The sequence below is a fragment of the Manis pentadactyla genome, chromosome 4 (assembly GCF_030020395.1).
Source record: "Manis pentadactyla isolate mManPen7 chromosome 4, mManPen7.hap1, whole genome shotgun sequence".
Lineage (NCBI taxonomy): Eukaryota > Metazoa > Chordata > Mammalia > Pholidota > Manidae > Manis > Manis pentadactyla.
In genome coordinates this window covers 72,321,162-72,341,378 of record NC_080022.1, presented here as the reverse complement: position 1 = coordinate 72,341,378, position 20,217 = coordinate 72,321,162, and the positions used below count along the sequence as shown (strand labels likewise).

Here is a 20,217-nt window from a genome sequence, read left to right as displayed (position 1 = left end):
TTTCATAAGGTTTTCAGTCCCATCTCTGTAGGAACTGTGCAGGTTCTCTCTGCTCCATTCCATGGGTCCAAAGAAAGGGTCTTGGCCTCTGGTTGACTTAAGGTGTTTTCTTACTTATCTATTAGATGATATCTTGAGATAACAAACTTCCTAAGTATAAAATGGCTAGAAGTAAAAGTCAGCGCTGGGTGCTAGGCTCTGTCCTCACAGGCTCTCGACACGCACTGTTTCACCTGATTGCCTGACAGCCCGTGAGGCAGGCACCGTTGCTCCCCCTATCGTGGAGGTGGGGACATCTGAAGCTTGGCAAGGCTAACTAATTCACTCAGTGCCTCACATTTACCAGTTGGCTGTGCTCAGATCCCCCTGGTGAGCCCTTTGCCTTCACTGAAGCCTCTGTTGCTCCCGCCCTTGCATCATTAAATCCATGGACACTTGGTCTGTCTCTTAAATGCCTTTTCTGTAGACGTGTTGCCCAAGTGGTCTGACTTTAGACTCTCCCCTGAAGGTCACCTGTCCCCAGTCCCTTTTCCCTCTCCCCTGGCCTTTCTCTGCTTCCTGAGCTCATCTTCTCTCTGTTTCTCACGTGCTGCTGCCCCCTTGTCCCAATCCTTCCTAGTCTGCATTTCTCTCTGTTGTCTCTGCGTGGCTGTGTCCATACCCATGGCTTTAGCTATCACCAGGTTGTCCTCTCTTATCATGCATGTCCAGACTAAGGTCAGTTTACCCCAAACAGGAAACCGAAGTCATCCTTGGTTGTCCTTCTTCCTTACTCCCTGTGTCCTGCTGGGGGTCAGGCTGATTTTCTCTTCTTCCTCTCTCACAGCCCCGTGCCTTCTCCTCTCCCTCTGCCTCTAACTTAGCACAGAGAACTTCGCAAGTTCTGACTCAGATTATTCAGTGTCTTCTCATGTTCCACTGGAGGCTCTGAATTTATTTGTAAGCATACTGAAGCATCATGCTAAGCACAGGCACTGTGGTGCAGAACAAAATACACATGGTCCCTGCCTTCCAGAGCCAGTTATTTAGTGGGGAAGGTAGACATTGAATAATACAACAGGAGCCACTATAAATTGCTGTTATTTGCCTGTGGCTGTTGCAAGTGCTCATATGTGAACTTGTTCAGTCCTCACAGGAGCCCTATAGTGTAGGTGTTTTCTTCATTCTATCCATTTTTCAGATGAGGGAAGTGAGGCAACTCCCCCAGGCTCCACAGCTTCTGAGTGCAGAGCCACTCTCAGACTCAGGGTGTTTGGCTCCAGAGATCATGTCATTTCCTGTTTTATACTGTCTCTGTTCTTGCTGTGCTGTTTTTAAAGACATGATCACAAGTTCAGTGGCCATGAAGCAAAAGAGAATACAAGGAGCTGTGTGGGTGTGCATACCTGTGGAGAGTGCCATGATAGAGTATAGGAAGGGACTAAGAGAGGAATTCACAGGATTTTGCTCTGAGGAGGAATCTATTTAATCTGAAGCTGAAAAAAACCTATCTAAAAGTGTGTGGCCAGGGAGGGTCTTTATTCAGGCAGTGGAATAAGCCAAGTCCCTGAGGCAAGAAAAAGAGCCTGGTAGGGACAGGGGAAGTGGAAGAGCAGTGCGTCCTCAAGGCAGAGGAGGTTGAGGGAGAGCAGTGAGTGGCAGGTGGTGAAGCTGCAGGGGTGGGCAGGGGGCCAGGCAAGGGAGGACCAGGGTTGGTATTTGGCATGTGACCGTCAAGTCTGAGAGAAACTGAGGTTATGGCTTCATCTCCCTCCAGTATATTCCTGTGCTACTGTGTATTCCAAGACAGAAATCTCACTACTTCCATGCCAAGAGGTTCCTTTCTCCATGTGCAGTTCTTACTACTCTTTGCTGGTAAGAGTATGCAGTAAGGTTGAGAAGCAGAAATGGGGATTCTGAGTGGCAGTGTTTTTAATCATTCCCCATTCATGGAGAACTTGATATTTGTGCTTCTCTGGAAGAACTCAGCATATGTTAGCAGTGTTGCCTCTCTTGAATGGAGGTCAAATGGACCAACTTCTGTTGCATGCTGTTCTTTACGAAGTATTTATAAATACACTGCAGTACATTTATGAAGTTTATATGTTTTAAAATGTATAAAGAGGATATTTTGCCTTATTTAAGGACTTCTGGATGAATCTAGTGTGGTTTGTTCCTGATACATAAGCATTACATTTCAACTTCTTTTCAGACCACCCATTTGTTTGTATATCAAGGTGTGTGTAACATTGAATTCTGTTTTTTGTTCTTCAGTTCAGAAAAATACTCAGTATGTTCTGGTGTTTGACTCATTTGTCATTGTGATTTGCTTGGCATCTCTTATTCTATGCACAAGATCCATTGTTCTAGCTCTCAGGTTACGAAAGGTAAGTGTGTGTGTAAATTTTCTCCCTCCCCTCTTGGCCTCACCATTATTTTGTCAAAACAATAGACTCCTGACATTGGGTCATCCTGCCCTTTAGGGGTCCCTTGACCAAATCAGAATCTTTGAGTGACTGCCCCCCTATGGGGCATTAATCAACCTGAGGTTGAAGGTGATGTCATAAATCAAATAATTATCCTGCTTAACACTGAGCTAATAAGGTACACAGTGGTGAACTCTCAGACTTCTGAATGTTTCCAGAATAAACGAGACCCTTTAAAATTATTCAGGAGTGAGCTTACAAACAGAGCAATAGCATGTGTGGGTTTCATCTTTTATCTTCAAATCAGAGTTCATTTTGACAGGGAGGCATGGTACATGGATTATAATGAAGCATCAATTACTTTATTCTACTTTTAAATAGTTTTGAAATTCTCCCCTGAGTTTTATTTTACCTGTTTACCCTCTGGGCTTTAGGGAATGTATACTCCAGCTCCCCACAAATCTTATTCTAGTTGGTGGCATGTGTGTAAATGCAGATTGGGATGAGGAAAATTGGAAGTCATTGAAATACCATTTGTAGAACAAGAAAATAGTCTGTGTTCTAATTTTCTTATTCCCGACCTTGCCAACTTACTTTGTAAATACTCACTTCTCTTATCTGCCCCTCCAAGTCTCTTGATATTCTGAATCCAAGATCAGGGTTCCTGTTCTGCTAAAGGGGGAAGTGATGTTGGGGACACACACACTGGGGCACCGTTGCCTGGACCCAAACCCTGGCTTGGTTCTCTGTGCCTCGGTTTCCTCCTCGGGAAATAGGACTAAATAGTGCCTGGTTCACAGGGTTGCTATTAGACTGAGTGAGTTGGTGGTAATATGTAAAATACTTGGCATGTACTATATGTTAGCTATTATGACAAGAGCTGGTTGGCATTAGAGCATAAGCATTTAATCCTTGAGCTAACAGGCACCTGAATGCTTCCTGCTAGCTGGGGTAGATGAGGGGCAGAAAAGTGTGCCATAATCTCCAAGTTGGGACTCACCATATCATTTTATGGGTAAGAGCACTGGTTTGCGCTTATATTCTTCCTCCAGAGGGCATTGGTGTTTGTAAGAAATACCTTTTAAAATGTTTGCCACAGAGATTCCTGAATTTCTTCCTGGAGAAGTACAAGCGGCAGGTGTGTAACTTCGACCAGTGGAAGTTCATCAATGGATGGTATGTCCTGGTGATTATCAGCGACCTCATGACAATAATTGGATCCATATTAAAGACGGAAATTAAAGCAAAGGTAGGGGGTAACTCATTTTAAATCTCTTGTTCTTTCTGTTCTTCTGGATGACCTTAGGCACCTTAAGATATTTAAAAAACCCTTCTGGCGACTAGTTTGATTTTCATGTTTCCTTTTTTCTCACCTCCATAAAAATGAAGCTTCCTCTGACTTAATTCCTTGTGAAGGGAAAATAAGGAAGTTGATGATCTGTGGAAGATCAGTCCTATTCCCGTGACTATCCCCCAGGAAACTTGACAGCACCTTTGGAATAGGAACTGAAGTTTGAGGGTTGTTTGGGGGGGGCCTTCATTTTTCTTCTTCTTTACATTGCAAAAAGAGCCACTGAGCCCTGAAGCGAACTTGCCAGGAGCCAGCAGCGGCCCTGCATGGTCAGTGGGCACTGCCTTGACGGAGCTGAGGGCAGGGATATTTGAGTGCCTCTTAGGTGCCTGACACTGGGCTGCTGTTGTTAGTGGGTTTCATCTCATGACTAAATCTTGACTCCCCCTTCACCCAGCCGTCGTCCCATCTGTGCTCTGCTGTCAGTCAGCAAGGCTCACCAGCTTTCCTCCTGAACCTAAAGGGCCTCCCTTCTCTTTTGCCCACCGCTCTGGCTTCCTTCGGGCTGTCCTCCTCTCTGACCTGGGCTACAGCAGTCTCCTCACTCATTTTCCCAACTTCAGCCTTAGATCCCTCAGGTCCAGCCATACAGCTGTCACAGTAATTTTCCTGGGAGTGTCTAAACCCCCTCTGTCTCATGGGGCCCCGGCGAGGAGGAAGCAGCTTCCCCCAGCGTGGCCTCCAGGGACCCTGCCTCTAGCTCTCTCACCCTCCCCACCGCATCAGTGCTGCCCCCTAGGCTCTCAGCCTTGTGCCCGTGTTCAGCCTTTGCCTGTTTACCTGCAGCGCCCTCTCCCACCCTATCCCCTGGCCCAGCTCCACTCCGGGGTCATGCCCATGGAAAGCCCTTTGTGACAAGCCTAGCATTGTGTCTCTCATTGCATTTAGCATATTATATTAGAATTGTGCCTGTGTGTCTGTCTCCTTAGTTAGACCTAGAAATCCTTGACAGCATTAACTGTGTTAGCAAATCACATTTGATCTTTCTTTCAAAAGTAGCTGAATGGTATCATTTGATATTTAACAAACACCATTAGTTTATATTTTTGAATGCCTAGATTAGTGGTAAATACATTTTCTACTTCAGGATTATTTGAACAACAACAAAAGATCAGTTCAACCAATTGAAACTCTAAAAGAAAATGAGCAACGTGTTTGGAATTGTGCTCTCTATTCTTCCTTTAAAGAACTCGAGTATCACCTATTAAGAGGCAGGTGATCCAGTCCTTACCAGTCAATGTAAAGTGAGGTTAATAAGCTGAGTGGAGTAGAACATTTCACTCGTATGTCTATTTTTCATTCCTTAGAACCTCACGGATTACGATCTGTGCAGCATTTTGCTTGGAACATCTACTCTCTTTGTCTGGGTTGGAGTCATCAGATACCTGGGTTACTTCCAAGCATATAACGTAAGCATGTGGCCTGGGGTAGTGCCCTGGGATTGAGATTCATTTTTCCTTTGTGTTCGAGTAAGCTAATTCTAAATTTCTCCCACTCTGTTGATTTTTTTTTCCAGGTGCTCATTTTAACGATGCAAGCTTCACTGCCAAAAGTTCTCCGCTTCTGCGCCTGCGCTGGTATGATCTATCTGGGCTACACGTTCTGCGGCTGGATTGTCTTAGGACCATATCATGACAAGGTACTAATTCTTCCTTCCACAAATTAGGCTCTTGAGAACCTTAAAAGTGAGTTCTAGCATTTACCGTCTTCCCATTTCTCTCAAGCACATACATTTGATGTCAGTAAGCGTGCATCTATGCATCTGCTTTTTCTTTCCTTTTCAAGATATTGAAACAAGAACTGCAAGAGATGGGAGAGTACATTCCCTACTTGCTCAGAACTGGCTTATGGGGTCATACATTAACTCAGCCAATCGTCCAGTGAAAAATGTTTGGACTTGAGATCACCATAGCAGAAATGAAAAAATGATAATAATGAGGAAAATTGTTACAAAATATTTCTAACTTAAAGTATTGGAGCTGGCAAGCAAATTAATTGAGGAGAATGAAGGTGGACAAAGCCTTCCCAGAATGACCATATTAGACTTTTGATTAAAATGGTAACACATCTTGTTTTTGTAGGTGGCTTTGAATACAGTATCATCTCAGTGCCTTATTAAAGATCAATATCTGAATTCAGAACTATTACTAGGTTGCAGCCAGCACCATGCTCTCTGGGACATCAAGGCTATGTTCAGACATTCTTGTTTTAAAATGATAAATTTGATTGATAGATACCTCAGGAAATGAAATTGAAATTAAGTAGGCCTTGTTTTCAAACCAGGAAAAGTAAAAGGAATCATTGCATCTTTTAATTTTTCTTCCATGGGCCTCTGACAGTTGGGACAGCAAGAGCAACAAAAATAAAAATAATAGCAGCTGACACCTAATGCTTATATGTTAGACATTACACTAAGCATTTCTGTCTCCCCTTTGTTTAATCTTTTCTACAGACTGGGATACTATTATTTTGTCTTAGGTTCTCTGCAAGGAGAAAAGAGGCTAAAAAAAACAAAGGATTTCACTGAAGCTTGTATAACAGTTCAGCCTCAAGTTTTGATGTTGATAGTTGCATTAAATAAAACATGATCAAATCTGTTTTATAAATATTCACAAAAAGTGAGCAATCCACAAACTTCAGATTTTCCTATTGTCATACTAAAATAAGTCCTAGTAACCTGGCACATACCCAGGCTTTTTTCTCTTTGAGTGTTACACTCAATGTCCAAAGAGAATTACTGTTTATCTATTTGAGAATCTCTGGGTTAATAGTAAAATTGATAATCTTATCGCTCTACTAATGCCATACCACTGTGTTAAAGATGACTCATTAGTAAGAATTGTTCTTTGAGAGTATCTCTCTGATCTGAGGAACTTACTGTCTTAGAGCCCAGGAAAATTTACATTTTTCTTCCTTACTTGCCTCACGCTCTGAATGCTTTCTGCATTTATGTCACTAGAGGGCAGTGTTGTACCATGTGGAATAAATACTGAGCCTAAGAATTTTGGCTTTGATTCTTCACCTCAAGTGTTCCAGTGTCCTTTGCCCTCCATCTCACCTACCCCATTAGGGACTTGGCTATCCGCAGAGCCACACTGACTCAATGGATATACGACCCTACTGCTAAAGACAGAATTTCGTTCAAAATTCTATAGTAACTTTTTCCATTTGTGTTTCTGAAAGCTCTATTGTCTTTTGCCCGTTATTAGGTCACTACTGTTCCTTGGATAGAAGTTTTTCACATTCATCTAACACTTAACCCTCGGGCCCTAGAGCTGTTACTTTATGAAGCATCTCCTGTTTGTTTTACTTGACATGGCAGTAGTTTGCCAGCCACTTAAAGCCAGGGTGGCTACGGGCTCCAGTCATTTTCCACACCAGCCACTGCTTGTCAGCTGCACTCCAGTCCAGGTGTCAGCCTCACCTAACTACTTCATAGCAGCATTCCTACCTGTCACCTCAAACCCACCTCATCTAAAACCAAGCCCATTAATAGCCCCTTCCCCTTGCTTTCCCCTCAGTTCCTCCACTTCCCTGTCTCTCCTGGGTTCCTTGCAGTCCTGGGCTCCTGCACTGCCCTGTCACTGGGATTCCTGTCCCTGGGCTTTCCCATTCTAGGAAATCTTCTGCATGCCTTAGTTGCCTTATTGGAAACACAGATCAGATCATGTCATTCCTCCGGTTGAAGCTTTTCACTAGTTTCAGTTGTGGCCTGTATCAGCTTGAAGTCTGTGAAAGGCCAGCAAGGCCCCCTGCAGTGTGGCACAGACACACCATCCAGCCACCGTCTAGGCTCAGAGCCATATCCACCCCATACTCACTGAGCAGCTCCCTCCCGTTCTCTCACTGGTGAGCTGCTCAACCTTTGGGTCCTAGTTCTGAGGGTCACTTTTTCTCAAAAGCCCACCCCAGCTTCACCACGGGGCACTGTAATACGTCTTGGGTGTGGCCTGTCCCTGCTAGCTTGGGGGCCCCTAGGAGACACCAGCCAGGATCATTCATCCTTTGACACTTTCCTCCCTTTGGCAATCTTTAGTTTTTAATATGCTGAAATTACTCACACCTGTGGTCGGAAAGGCCACAGTGAAACCATTCATTTAGCAAACTTTTATTGAGCTTGCGCAGTATCTCAGGTACTTCCCTCCTCGCTGGTGCAGAATACAGTGGCTACAGTTCTTTCCCAATGCCGTTGGTGGAGTGTAGCCTTGAAAACGTTGACTGCTCAGCCCCAGTGAAAGAGAAAGGTTATTATGCTTGGAATGCTCATTACATTCTTTGTATCAGCAACATTATTGAGATGGCCAATGACAGAGGAATGGTTAAATTCTACACTTCTAAGGAATGGTCTTGGTCTGTTATATAACAAATGTTCTCTAAGTGTGAATAACATATGATGATGATAAGCAGGAAAAAATTATCAGGATCAAAAATGGTTAGATGATATGACCACAAATATCTAAAAAGTGCCAAGGGAAAAACTGGGGGAAATGTTAAGAGATTATCTTTGTGAGTGGGGAGGAGAGTTTTGAATAATATTTTCCTTATGCTATTCTAGATGTCTTGAGTGTTACTTAATAATAATAATGGAAATAATGATGTTGATTATTAATAATAACAACTTCAACAAACCAAGCTAACTAGATGTTTCTCTGCTCTATTGGATAATCTCCCTCAAAAACTAATTTTGCTCCTCCCGCTGCAGTTTGAAGATCTGAACATTGTTGCCGAATGTCTCTTTTCTCTGATCAACGGTGATGACATGTTTGCGACTTTTGCTCAAATCCAGCAGAAGAGCATCTTGATGTGGCTGTTCAGTCGCCTGTATTTATATTCCTTCATCACTCTTTTTATATATATGATTCTTAGCCTTTTCATTGCACTTATTACAGATTCTTATGACACCATTAAAGTAAGTAATCATCAGTATTTCCTGCCAAAATCTACTGCAAATTCTGTATAGGTTCGAACTTAGAAAATACTGCATTTTTATCTTAACATGCTGCGATTTTACTCAGACTTTGAGGTTTTGTAGAAAAGAAGCCTTCTAGGTGCTGGAGGTTAATTTAATGCAGGTGAAATTGTCCCTGTCACCCAGGTCAGAGTAGAGTGGTTGGGAGGTGTGTGGGAAAGGGAAAGGTATTAGGGAAGGGTGGCTGAGTTTGGTAAATCGAGTTGTTGGGCTGTGGGTCTCAGCACTCTCGGGGAACCTGCCTATCCTGGAACTTAGGCTTTGGGTAGTGAGTCTCGGTGATGAGGGGTGACTGTCACCCCAACAACTGTCTGGATACAGACACACATATACACTGGACAACACAGCCCCTTGTGTGGTGGGAAATTCATGGTTTCATTTAAATTATGAAAGTGAAGGCTTTTGTGGCTGCTTAGCTTCCTCCCTTCCTAGGCCACCCAGTGGGTCCTATATCCTTAATTTGTAGCTTGAAGAAAGTTCTGCCACTGGTGGTGCTATGTCCACAGCAGATGGTCACACTTGGAAAAGCCCATTTCAGGGCAGTATCTGGGCCACCAGCAGTGCCACGTCAGTGCCTCGGGGTGTTGCCCTCTTCTTAAACCCTTCTCAGCCTCACTCAGAAGAAGCCAGTCCATTGGAAATACTCCTGAGTGCTTTGTGTGTCTGGGAGATTAGTGTTCACATGGGAGTGGGTAGCTAGATTGAGCCCTGGGCTGACCATGGAGGAGGGGCTGCACACTCCTGCCCTCGGGTTTCTGTCCCTGCCATGGCAGTGCCCCTGTTCGGGGGGAGTGGGGGTTCCAAGCTTTGCTGATGTGGAAGATGACCTCGCTAAGCATTAGGTGAGGGGATCTCAGGGTCTTTGTATCTTCTTGGAAGAACATAGTGCCTTCTGCCCCACTAAGTGACCAACTACAATAAAAATAGAGGAACTAGAGATTACTTCCTCTGCAGATGCTACACAGGCAGTGAGGGGAAGGGGAAGTCTTATCTGGTTTGCAATTAGCATTAAAAACTTCAGACTTTTAACTATTTCCTTCATTGCCCTTATTAAGAGCACCTCTTCCCTGCCCCACCCTAGCTTCTTTCTGAAGTTTTCCTCTGAGCTTGTTCTCTGTTCCCACGGAGGCCCTGGCTTGGCCTTCTGGGCCTGACACATTAATTCATCATTGTTAATACCAGTTCTTGGATCTGAGCTACCAATGTGGGAGAGTTTTATACCAGCAAAGTTGGGCTTGGTTTATTGATAAAGGGAGCAATTTCTCATGCCCTACAAAATAAGATAACAATTCTATGTACTTTTTAAAGAAATACCAACAGAGTGGGTTTCCTGAAACAGATCTTCAGGAATTCCTGAAGGAATGCAGCAGCAAAGAGAAGTATCAGAAATAGTCCCTGGCCTTCCTGTCCTGCACCTGCTGCCTGAGGTCAGTACTGTGTTTCGTCAGGTCTCTGTGCTCCTGAAATGAACTGCTCTGCTGCCTCAGCAAAGAGTTCTTCCAAAGCCAACATGACACTCAGAAATCAGCTTATTGTGGGAAATAGTCTTTCATTTCTTTCCTCCCACTGAAATTGGCTTTAGAAATTAATATTGCTTATAAAATAGGGTAGAAAACCACATGACATGGTTAAAATCTCTCAGGAATATTATGAGCCTCCATGAGAAAGCATGAATTCTGTCCCTAAAGTCAAAAGGGCAAACTCTTAAGTAGCCAGACTAAGAAGTCAGAGCCCCTTTTTTAGAGGTGAAGCTCTGGGAATGTCAAAGGACTCTTTTCCCTTTCCACAGTTTGTGGTACAAACAACCTCTCTTGAACAAAGCAGGAAACCTGCTTGACAGGAGGCTGTGCATGTGCTTGGTTTCACTGAGCAGCTGTTCATTAGGATTCTCAGAGTAATGGTCTGCACCTCAGTGGCAAAGCATCCATGTAGTGGTTTGGGAAACTAGGAGGGTCAGATGAGGATAGTTTTCCTAATTGTAACCAGGTTTGTTTTCATCTGAAGTCAGAGATGGGAGTTGTTAGCTAAAAATATCCCCTATCCATGTTTATTGAGAATTCCGTAAACCAAATTCCTGAAAGAAGATGGAAGAACATAATTGCTACTTAAAAACCACAGGATGTATTTTTTGTTAATTAATTCATACCACAGTTTGGGATTTGAAATGATATGATTGAGCATTTCCATAAAAGGTCTGGTAAATATGAAATGAGGTCTTCTGAGAAAAGTGGTTTTTAAAACCATACTTCATCCTCTCAGAGCATTAAATTGTTGCCATGGAAGCTGGGATAAAGGGAAATTGGTTTTCCTAATAGGCAGCTGCTTCCTAAGAGGCACCTTGTATAAAGAAAGTCTCTAATAGTTGCTCTTCTAATATGTAGTTAAGTATAAAACAAAAATATTCATTAGAGAATGTACTGTGAATTCTGGAAAGTAACCAAAGGCTTTGGGTGTTTTATATTTGGACCTTAGTTTGCACCACAGCCCCAGGAGGTTGTTAAATGTTTTCTTGTGCAGCCATACAGGACAAGTGGATGATTTAAGGGGTGGATGAGATGACTCACTGATAAGATCGGGTCTGAGAGGTGGGAAGAAGGGGGCAACATAGCAGATAGTTCGCCATCAGGTGAGCTCAGGGCTGTTGAGAGGGTGGGCTTGTTTGAAGGAGGGTCTGCCCATCATGAGGAGTACAAGAATTAAATGAAACAAGAGAATCCACCAATGAAGTTGACTGAAGAACTAAGGTGTAGAATGTTTTGAAAAAGAGGATATAAAAAAAAGAAACCAGAAATGTCTGTGACTAAAGACGGTCATGAGTGAAGTCAGCTAGAGCAGTCTTAGTCGAATAGCCAGATCAAAGCTCCAGCTGATTTGGGTGGACCCTGCAGAGGGTAAATGAAGGCCACAGGGTCAGTGAAGGAAACAGACTATACCTGGGGCTTGAGAACAAATGATGGCTTAGACTCGTCAAACATTAACTGCAGCTGGATGTGTTTAAAGGCTGGAAACCTAAGAATGGAAGAAAATGGAGGAAGGCTGTGACTGGAGACTAAATATTGGAGAAACACCTCACTGAGGGAACCCAGGGAGCAAGATCATCACACGTTTGGTGGCTGGGCGCCTCCCCAGTGCCCATGACGGACAGCCCCAGTGAGCACAGCTCCACCTCCTGCAGGCAACAGGCTCGCTCTTTTTCAGCTGACCAGTCTGGCAACCACAACAGAGTAATTCTCCTTTGAATTGTTCTCAGAACCTCAAGCCTGATCATCAGAACATGTGGTCTTTCGTTTTGGACTCTGCCAGTTATCAAATGTGTCCCATGACCTAAACCTCTTGGTTCCTCCAGTGTCATCAGGGTGGAGCAGATGACCTCTGACACCTCTTCCAATTCTAATGTGACACAGTTCTTTGGAAAGGTATGCTAGGTTGAACATATGCGGAGTTAACTTTTCTCCTTATGGCAGTGAAGGAGGAAAATCTGCTGTTCTAGCCTTTGAGAAGGCTTTGTCAAAGAAGGGAGATAGAAGGTTCCAAGAGGTGGACAATTCCTCAAAATTTCCAGAGCATCTACTCAAATAAAAAATTACTGTAAATTGTCCCTCTTAAGTTTTCTTCTCTAATCTTTTGCCCTCAGAATGTCTATAACCTATGCATGCCTAGAATATAGAGTATTCCTATTCCACCTCAAATACTTAAAAATCATTGTTCTTTTTTCCATTTCCTCCTGCCCGATTCTGTTACAGGAAAGGAAGTGATGACCACTTGATATTTGTTAACTAAAATTCTTTTGCTAAAGGTAATCAAATTTTAGGCCTCCTTATCCAGTGACAACACAGAGAGACCCCAAAAATCTTTGACCAGGACTTCCAAAAATACTGACTTATTTAATCATGGAGTTTAGAAAGAGGACTGTCAGCTGACTGACCATAACTGAAATTCCAAAGTTCCTTTCTGTAAACTTGATGATGGAGAATAAACCACAGTCAACTACAGGCATTAGTACAATAGAGCAATGAAAATGAAATTCTGTATTAGTCATTTAATTTAGGACATCATAATGTTGGTATGAAAAAAAATTGCATTTCAGAGTATGCAAAACAACATGGTGTTTAAAGCTATTCTTTAAAGATGTGTGTTTGTCATCAAATAAAGGTTTGTTTTACAGCAGTAGACTCACAGACACTGAGAAGCTACTAGTAGTTACCACAGGGGAGGGGTTGGGGTGGGGAGGTTGGGAAGGGTGAAGGGGATAAAGGGGCACAAAATTTCTCAATCATAATGTGATTGATCACAGGGATGGTAGTACAGCGTGGAGAATATAATCAGTGATTCTGTAACATCTTTCGATGTTGACAGATAGTAACTGCACTAGTAGGGGGTGAAGGTTTAATAATATCGATAACTCTTGAATCACTGTGTTGTATATTTGAAACCAATTTAAGATGGTATATCAATGATACTTCATAAAAAATAAATTAGTTTGTCTTAAAAATGAGATTCTTAGGTTGGAAAACTATGGGTAAATGGAAGTTGCCTTGGCCAGGATCCTCACCTGACCCCAAACTACTTGATTATGTAACTGGCCTACTGCTAGACCACTGTTTCCACACCCATAGGCAATAAGATGTTATTGACTGAGTCACCATATCAAGAGCTCCACCCAGTGCTCTGTGCAGAGGTGGAAATGAGGTGGATTACCACCTGCAGGCTGCTGGATGTAGCAAGTTACTTTCTGCTTCTAAGTGATGGTGATAAGCCTCAACAAACTGTAGACTGGAATTTAAGTCAGATAACTCATAAAAAATCTGGCACTGAATTGAAATTGTGATTGAAACCTGAGCTGCTCTTTCCTTTTGCTTTTCTGCCATTGTTTGTAAGTAGGTTCCTTGGGAACGTGATTCTAGTGCTCGACCTCCAGCCATGAGAATAAAGCCTGCTAAAAACCCTTTTACCCCAAGACTGTTCTGTTGTCCTTTCTGGGTCTCACTGAATCCATAATGAGCTTGCCTGGGGCTGAAACTTTCAAGCAAGACAAAGATATTTGTTAATTTATTGTTCTTCACAGAAATGAAGTTGGTTGCAATACCAAATTAGAAACTCCAAGCTGAAGAATTATCAAGCCATTTAAAGATCACACTTGAAAAAAAAAACCCACTTGCAGTGGACATTTCCTGGCATATTTTCCTGTGGTCTTCTTTACACAATATGAAGTAGCCATTGGCATTGGGAGTGAGATGAATCTGAAACCGTGATCTGGACACCTCTTCACTTGCGCTGATTGCTGATTTTACACACATGACATGAGGAAGTAAACAGCAGCGGTCACTCATTTTAACAGTTGAACTTCACTATGGTGGGGATTTATCTTGTCAAGCAAGGAAAGATGGTATTTTTATTTCCCAAAGACATTTATTTTTATCATAACATGTGGAAATACTACTATTTTTTTAAATGCAGTATTTCTGAATATCTACCCAGTAAAAAAATTCAGATCAAATCTGTATTAACTATCTGGTTTCCAAAAGGGGCCTCCCACTTTCTTAAAAGCAGTAAGGAGGTAGAGGGACTAGTGTATAGATGTTCTTCAATAAATGCTTATGATAACAACTTGGGATTAAGATCGTCTCCTGCATAGAGTCATACATGAGCTATCTTAGTAGTAACTCTTACATTTATTGGGGAAAAGGAGAATTTGAGTTAAGCAGGGCACTCATGCCAGGGCTCTCCCTCTTTCATCACTGCCCCTCCACACCAGACCCCTATCAGATTTTCCTTCTTATGTCCCCTTCCCTCCCCTTGTCCCCCACTGTCTCCACATGCCCACACCAAATCTAGGCTGGAAAAATCATCCTGTTAATATCACTGAAGTTTGCAATGAGTGACTCACACCTACACACAGAACACATTGTCAAATTGATCATTTTAGTTAACTAGTTTCCTTATAAACAACAGCAAGAATTATATCTGGCTTTTAAACTAAGGACCGTGTAACTAGTGGCTCTCTAGGGTCATTCCCATGAGGCCAGAATCAGGTGCAATGAGATCACTGTTCCCTTCGTAGTATACCCCCAGGGCTTAGATTGTCTCTGGCTAGAACGGCTATGAAGGCCTTTTCTATGATCTGCAGCCACGACTGCCATATGAATAGAAGAGTAATGATGGTCTTCCATGCTCTTGTTTTCCTTTTATTGCTTTTCATGTTTCCTTTTATTTCTTTTCTCTCCAGCTGGACAAAACACTTTCAGGAAGAAAAATATTTTTCAAGGTTACCTTGTTTCTGTGGAAACATTGTTTCCTGTCTTTTAAATAATTTTAAACACTTGTCATTTTACCAACTCTATTATCTGTTTGGGTTTTATTGAACAATGTTGTTCTCATAACTCTGCTAATAGACACACCTGGGACAAACCATTTGTCTCTTATCTGAGGCCTCCACTTGGAGAGTTCCCTGTGAACTGTATCTCCTTAGCTTGCAGTAACACCCTCAAAGCCAGATGCAACGTCCTTAAGCCTGTTGACTTGGGGTGGTAAGAAAGAACATGGGTGCAGGAGTCAACTAGGCAGACTGTGGCCTTGGGCAAGTTACTTTCTGCTTCTAAGTGATGGTGATAAGCCTCAACAAACTGTAGACTGGAATTTAAGTCAGATAACTCATGAAAAACCTGGCACTGAATTGAATTTGGGATTGAAACCTGACCTGTTCTTTCCTTTTGCTTTTCTGCCATTGTTTGTAAGTAGGTTCCATGGAAACAGGAACAGTGAAAACATTTAAGGTGTTTCCTCTGCATCCTTTCCCTGGGCTCCTGTCCTTCTCCTGTCTGAGTCTCATTGGACCAGGCTCACAGGACTTCTGTTTCTTCATCTGTAAAATGGGGATTATAGGATTTAATGAATCAAACATAAAGTGCATAGAACAGGACATGACTTATAAGTGCTTGGTGAATATTAGACCTTAAGAAAGGTTTTTTTCACATAGTTTATAAATGTATAGGAAGCCTATTTACCTGGGCCATCCAGAAAGATCTTGATTCTGTAGTGAGCTCACCACATACTTTGGGTGGATGTTTTCTGTTAGGACTTTAAATGTGTAAGCATGCCACATCTAGCCCTATCCTGGAGGCAAAGGTCAATTTAGCCACCAGGTGCTCACTTGTGGTTACAGCCAAGCAGCTTGGACCAGCAGCCTAAAGGCCCTGCCATTAAGGGCAAAGCCAAAGTCCTGATGGGAGGGTTAAGGTCCCTGAGGTGCACAAGCCATCACAAATCCTCTGTCCTTCACCCTGGGCGAGACCTCCATTCTGTACTAGGAGGCCTTGACTTCACCAAACTTGTCAAGAGTTGTAAACTACAAGCCAGCTTGCTTTGCTGCTGCTGATCTGCGGTGGCAAATGCATGAGGGTGAGAGAGGCTATTTGGGAAAAGCTCTTTAGAGATTCCAGTCTCTGTCCCCAACCCTGCTGAGGACCCATTTCATAGCTATGGGGGGTAGGGGTAGGTGCCTGACCCAAGGGAGGCCTTGGCTCAGCATCTCAGGTTTACTCATGGCGCAGTAGCCCAGCCTTTTGAGCTGAGGATAAACAGCCAGTTTCCCTCAAGTGCCTGAGGCCTCTATGTAAAAACAGCCCAGCACTGTCATTGATATTCAGCAGCCTTAGAGTCACTAGAAAAATATGTTCAGTGAACTGCTACTATGGTCTTGACCACAGATTACTGCCACCAATCTAAAGAGCTGAGATACTTACATGATTCCAGATATCTGAGCAATTCACCTGTGGCCACAAATTATTCCAGAATCATTATAGGACTAGACCCCATTTTATTATTTATCTGTTCCACCATTATTTTCAAGTAACTTCAGCAATGTTTCTTTTGCTACTCCTAAACTGAGCTTCAAACATCTCAACCGCAGTATTGACATGATGCTGAGTCTTTGTCCATCAAACATCCAAATCTCACACTATTGTTAGAACATGAAGCAGCTCTTGTGTGACAGAATGATTAAGGACCTCACTGAAGAAACCCTAAGCACAGTGTCAGATTTTAGGCACTTTAGGAAGGATAGCAAGCGACATGCATGGGATGGGAAACCAGGGGTTCCATGTGTCGGAGCAAGTCCTGAGCACCTCTGCTTTCCCTTTTCATTTCACATGAGATGTTCAGAGCACTTGATATTGGTGACATGCGGCTTTGTAGAGGTGACCTGTGCATTCTTGAAGGATCTTGCAGTTGGTTTAATGCTCTCTCTGCACAGTTCTGCAATTCTTAATATCCAGAAGTTATACAGCAAATTCTGATGATGGACTGTGTAACTCAGTGATTAAACCTGGCCTTTTAGGAAAAGGCTAGGAAGCCAGCATTGTACTTTCTCTTTAAAACAATTTAAATTTTAGAAAAGGAAAGAGGGAACCTGAGTTGGCACCACTTTTTAACAGACAATTGCATGCCATTTTTCTCAGTCTCTGTCCTCACAGATGGGTGGCTGTGGGGCTGCTCATCTCACAAAGATGACATTAAGCTTCTGAGTTTGGTGACACTGGTCAACGTCATTTCCACTTTGCATTGGCGGGTTGGAAGCTGAGCTGTTCACTGTTTCCCCCATGCCCCACCTCCATCGACAGACAGGCTCATTTTCCAACTTTCCATTTCATATGTTTCCCTTGACAGAGATTTAGCTTGGGGTGATTCATACTCTAAACTCAAGCATGTTGCCCAGTTGCCATACAACCTCCGACTCTACTCAGCAAAGTCATCTGGGACCTGCTGCACACACTGGATGGTCAAGTACTCTCTCCAAGCTCTTTGCAGCCATTTACTTTTAGAATAGAGGCCTATCTGTGAATGGGAAGCTACGGAATTGTTAAACATGCTGTGTATTGGAGTAAATAATATATTCACCCTGGGAAGACTTCACGATGAACCAAATCTCAAAATAGACACTTAAGTTGTTGGGGAAAACAATACAACTCATGGCTGTTCGACCATGGGCTCATTTACAGCAAATCTGCTGCAGACCAGTTGGTGAAAATGACAGCAAATGTTTCTCTCACCATCTGTCTCCGCCAGAGAGCCAGGGAGTGAATGAGAATCTAAATGAGTTACATGCGCACATTTCCACACCTCCTTATACAACCAGGACAGCAAAACTCTGACTTCTTAAAGACCCCTGGGAGCTATTGGCTGTGGTGAATGGGAGAGACAATTTATTAGGGTGATGTATGTTTCTTAGTTTCTAATGATACATAAATTATCCCATGAGCCATGATACATATGGTTTAAAGAGAATTTTAAATGAAAGCAATTTTTTTTTTATTCTAGCAACACTAATTGCCTAGCAGCAGTAAATTACTCATCCTCTGCTGCCTGTGGGCTCTGGTCATTACTCTCCTTGAGGTCGAGCGGATGTCACCCAAGAGGAATGTTTGCTCTCACAAAGGGAATTTACAACCTCACTTGTGAGCCTGCCATGCTGGGTCCACAGAAGGAAAGAATATGAATAATTCCTTCTGGACCTAGCAATGTGTGTTCGTGCCCTCCTTCATTTGTTATCCATGGAAACAGGACAGTGAGTTCGGTCTTAGCTCTTGGTTGCCTTTGGGGAAAAACCAGGGAGCTGCTATCAATGTTTGATCTTCACCAGCTGGGGGGCTTGAAAGGTAAACTTAGCTAATAAGCATGGATGTTTCCTAGATGACAAGCTAAACAGGTGAAGTGCTAAGCAGTGATAATTTTGGAAAATACTGGATAACAACATGATATGTCAATGGAAGATGGTGATGCTATTAAAGGTCATGAATTCAGTGCATCTTTGTTGATTTCCTAAACTGTGATAGGTTCTAAGGATGCAAGGAATGAATGGCATGATCCCAGCCCTACAGAAATTTGGAGTCTGGTGCGAGACAACAGTGTGTAAGGCAAGGATAGCACAAGGTCGCCAAGGCACTGAAAAAAGAGCAAAATGGCAGGAATGCCTGCCTGAGTGAAGTATACATTAAGGCAGGCCTCTTGAGGAAAACTGAGACTTGAATAATATACTGTATTTAACCAGATGTCCATAGTGTAGGGTGGGAGCAGAGCTTTCTGGCAAAAGGAATGGTATGGCCAAGGCTTGGGCATCTGAGAGAATGGCAAGGCCAGGCCCCAAAGTCTGTGATAGGAGGTCTTTAGGCCAGAAAAGGCCAGGCTGTGAAGGATGGATTGGGGTGGAGTGAGGTAAGCAGGAAATTAGTTACAAAGCTGCTGCAATCATTCAGATAAAGAAAAAAAGGGAGTGATGCTACTACTCTGTGATTAAACACAGTAACAAACGCAATGTGAAGTCTGTCTGAAAAAAAAAGTTTGTCTCTAAGGAATATACCAGATCCCCTGTATTTGTTTTCTCCACCTTTATATGTTTTTTCTTTCTCAAAAGACTTCTCTGCTAAATATCCTCATTTTCTTAGAGTTCATGCTTTTGGAGGGGAGGGTCTGTTTTCATAACTTCTGTTATTGAGAAATACATTTATTAGGATGATGGGTTGAATTTGTATTTCTATCATGCGAGTATTTCTCCTTCCTGCATATTTAAAAGAAGCTTATCCAAGACTCTGTTTCTGCATCATCCCTCCCCACCTACCCTGCACACACACACACACACACACACACACACTCTGAAGTACCTGACTTTGGCCAGCCACAGTTTTGTCTATAAAGGTGGCAAGACTTGAAAGTGAAACTGCTAACAAGGCCAGCCTATATAGTCTGATGGTTACAGATTGTGTAGTCTTTAAGAAGATCCCATCTGCCACCGCCTATCCGTGGTCATCATTGGGGTTTGGGTGTGGGATCCCAAAGGCTCAGGCCTGAGGATGGCCGCCTGGGTGAGGAGAGCCTTACAAGCAGGTGCTAGAAGGCGCTTTGCCTTCATGCCTCCCTCAAGCTGGGGCTGAGTGTGGAGGGGGTGGGAGGGAGTGCTGTGAGGGGAGGTGGAGAGTCAGGGGACAGCGATACTCACAATGGGTAGCTCAGAGTGTAAGTTATTGAGGCAGAAATGGGCACAAGCTAAATAAGCTACTGTGAGCAACCAGTATCATCAGGAACGTATCGTGAAAAGATATTTAGTACCTTACAACCACGTAGCCAGATAGATCCCAGATGAATTAGAGATTTAATGATTTATTTATCTATTATTTTGGATTAAAGATTTAAAAGTGGAAAACTAAGCCTGTAAAGGAACTATTTAAAAAATAGAGATGAATATGGATCTGATCCAAGAAATAGAGAAGGACTTCCTAGGTTTAAAGCTGTGAATAAACCATAACAGAAAAATCAGATAGATTTACTACAATAAAATGAAAAATTTCAGAGAATGAAGAATGGAAACAAAATGTAAAAAGCACACTGGGAAAACAACAATGACAGCATATATGACTGGCTTAGTGTCCTTACTATGTGAAGAACCATTACAAATTCCTGGAGGGTGAGCCCTGAGTGGCAAGTACTACATTTTCTGTCTC

At 42.8% G+C, this 20,217-nt stretch overlaps 1 protein-coding gene across 10 annotated transcripts in view; it reads left to right on the top strand.

Annotated features, from left to right (window-relative positions):
• The window catches only part of MCOLN2 (mucolipin TRP cation channel 2), a 56,085-nt gene extending 42,409 nt beyond the window's left edge, over positions 1–13,676 (top strand). For all 10 annotated transcript variants that reach the window (XM_036890243.2, XM_036890239.2, XM_036890244.2 and 7 more), the window contains 7 exons: positions 2,254–2,366; positions 3,505–3,654; positions 5,064–5,165; positions 5,273–5,395; positions 8,459–8,665; positions 10,034–10,152; positions 11,726–13,676. In XM_036890243.2, coding sequence (XP_036746138.2) covers positions 2,254–2,366; positions 3,505–3,654; positions 5,064–5,165; positions 5,273–5,395; positions 8,459–8,665; positions 10,034–10,117 — 779 coding nt within the window. In that variant the 3' untranslated portion in view covers positions 10,118–10,152; positions 11,726–13,676. The remainder of the gene's footprint in view (positions 1–2,253; positions 2,367–3,504; positions 3,655–5,063; positions 5,166–5,272; positions 5,396–8,458; positions 8,666–10,033; positions 10,153–11,725) is intronic.
• The last annotated feature ends 6,541 nt before the right edge of the window (positions 13,677–20,217 follow it).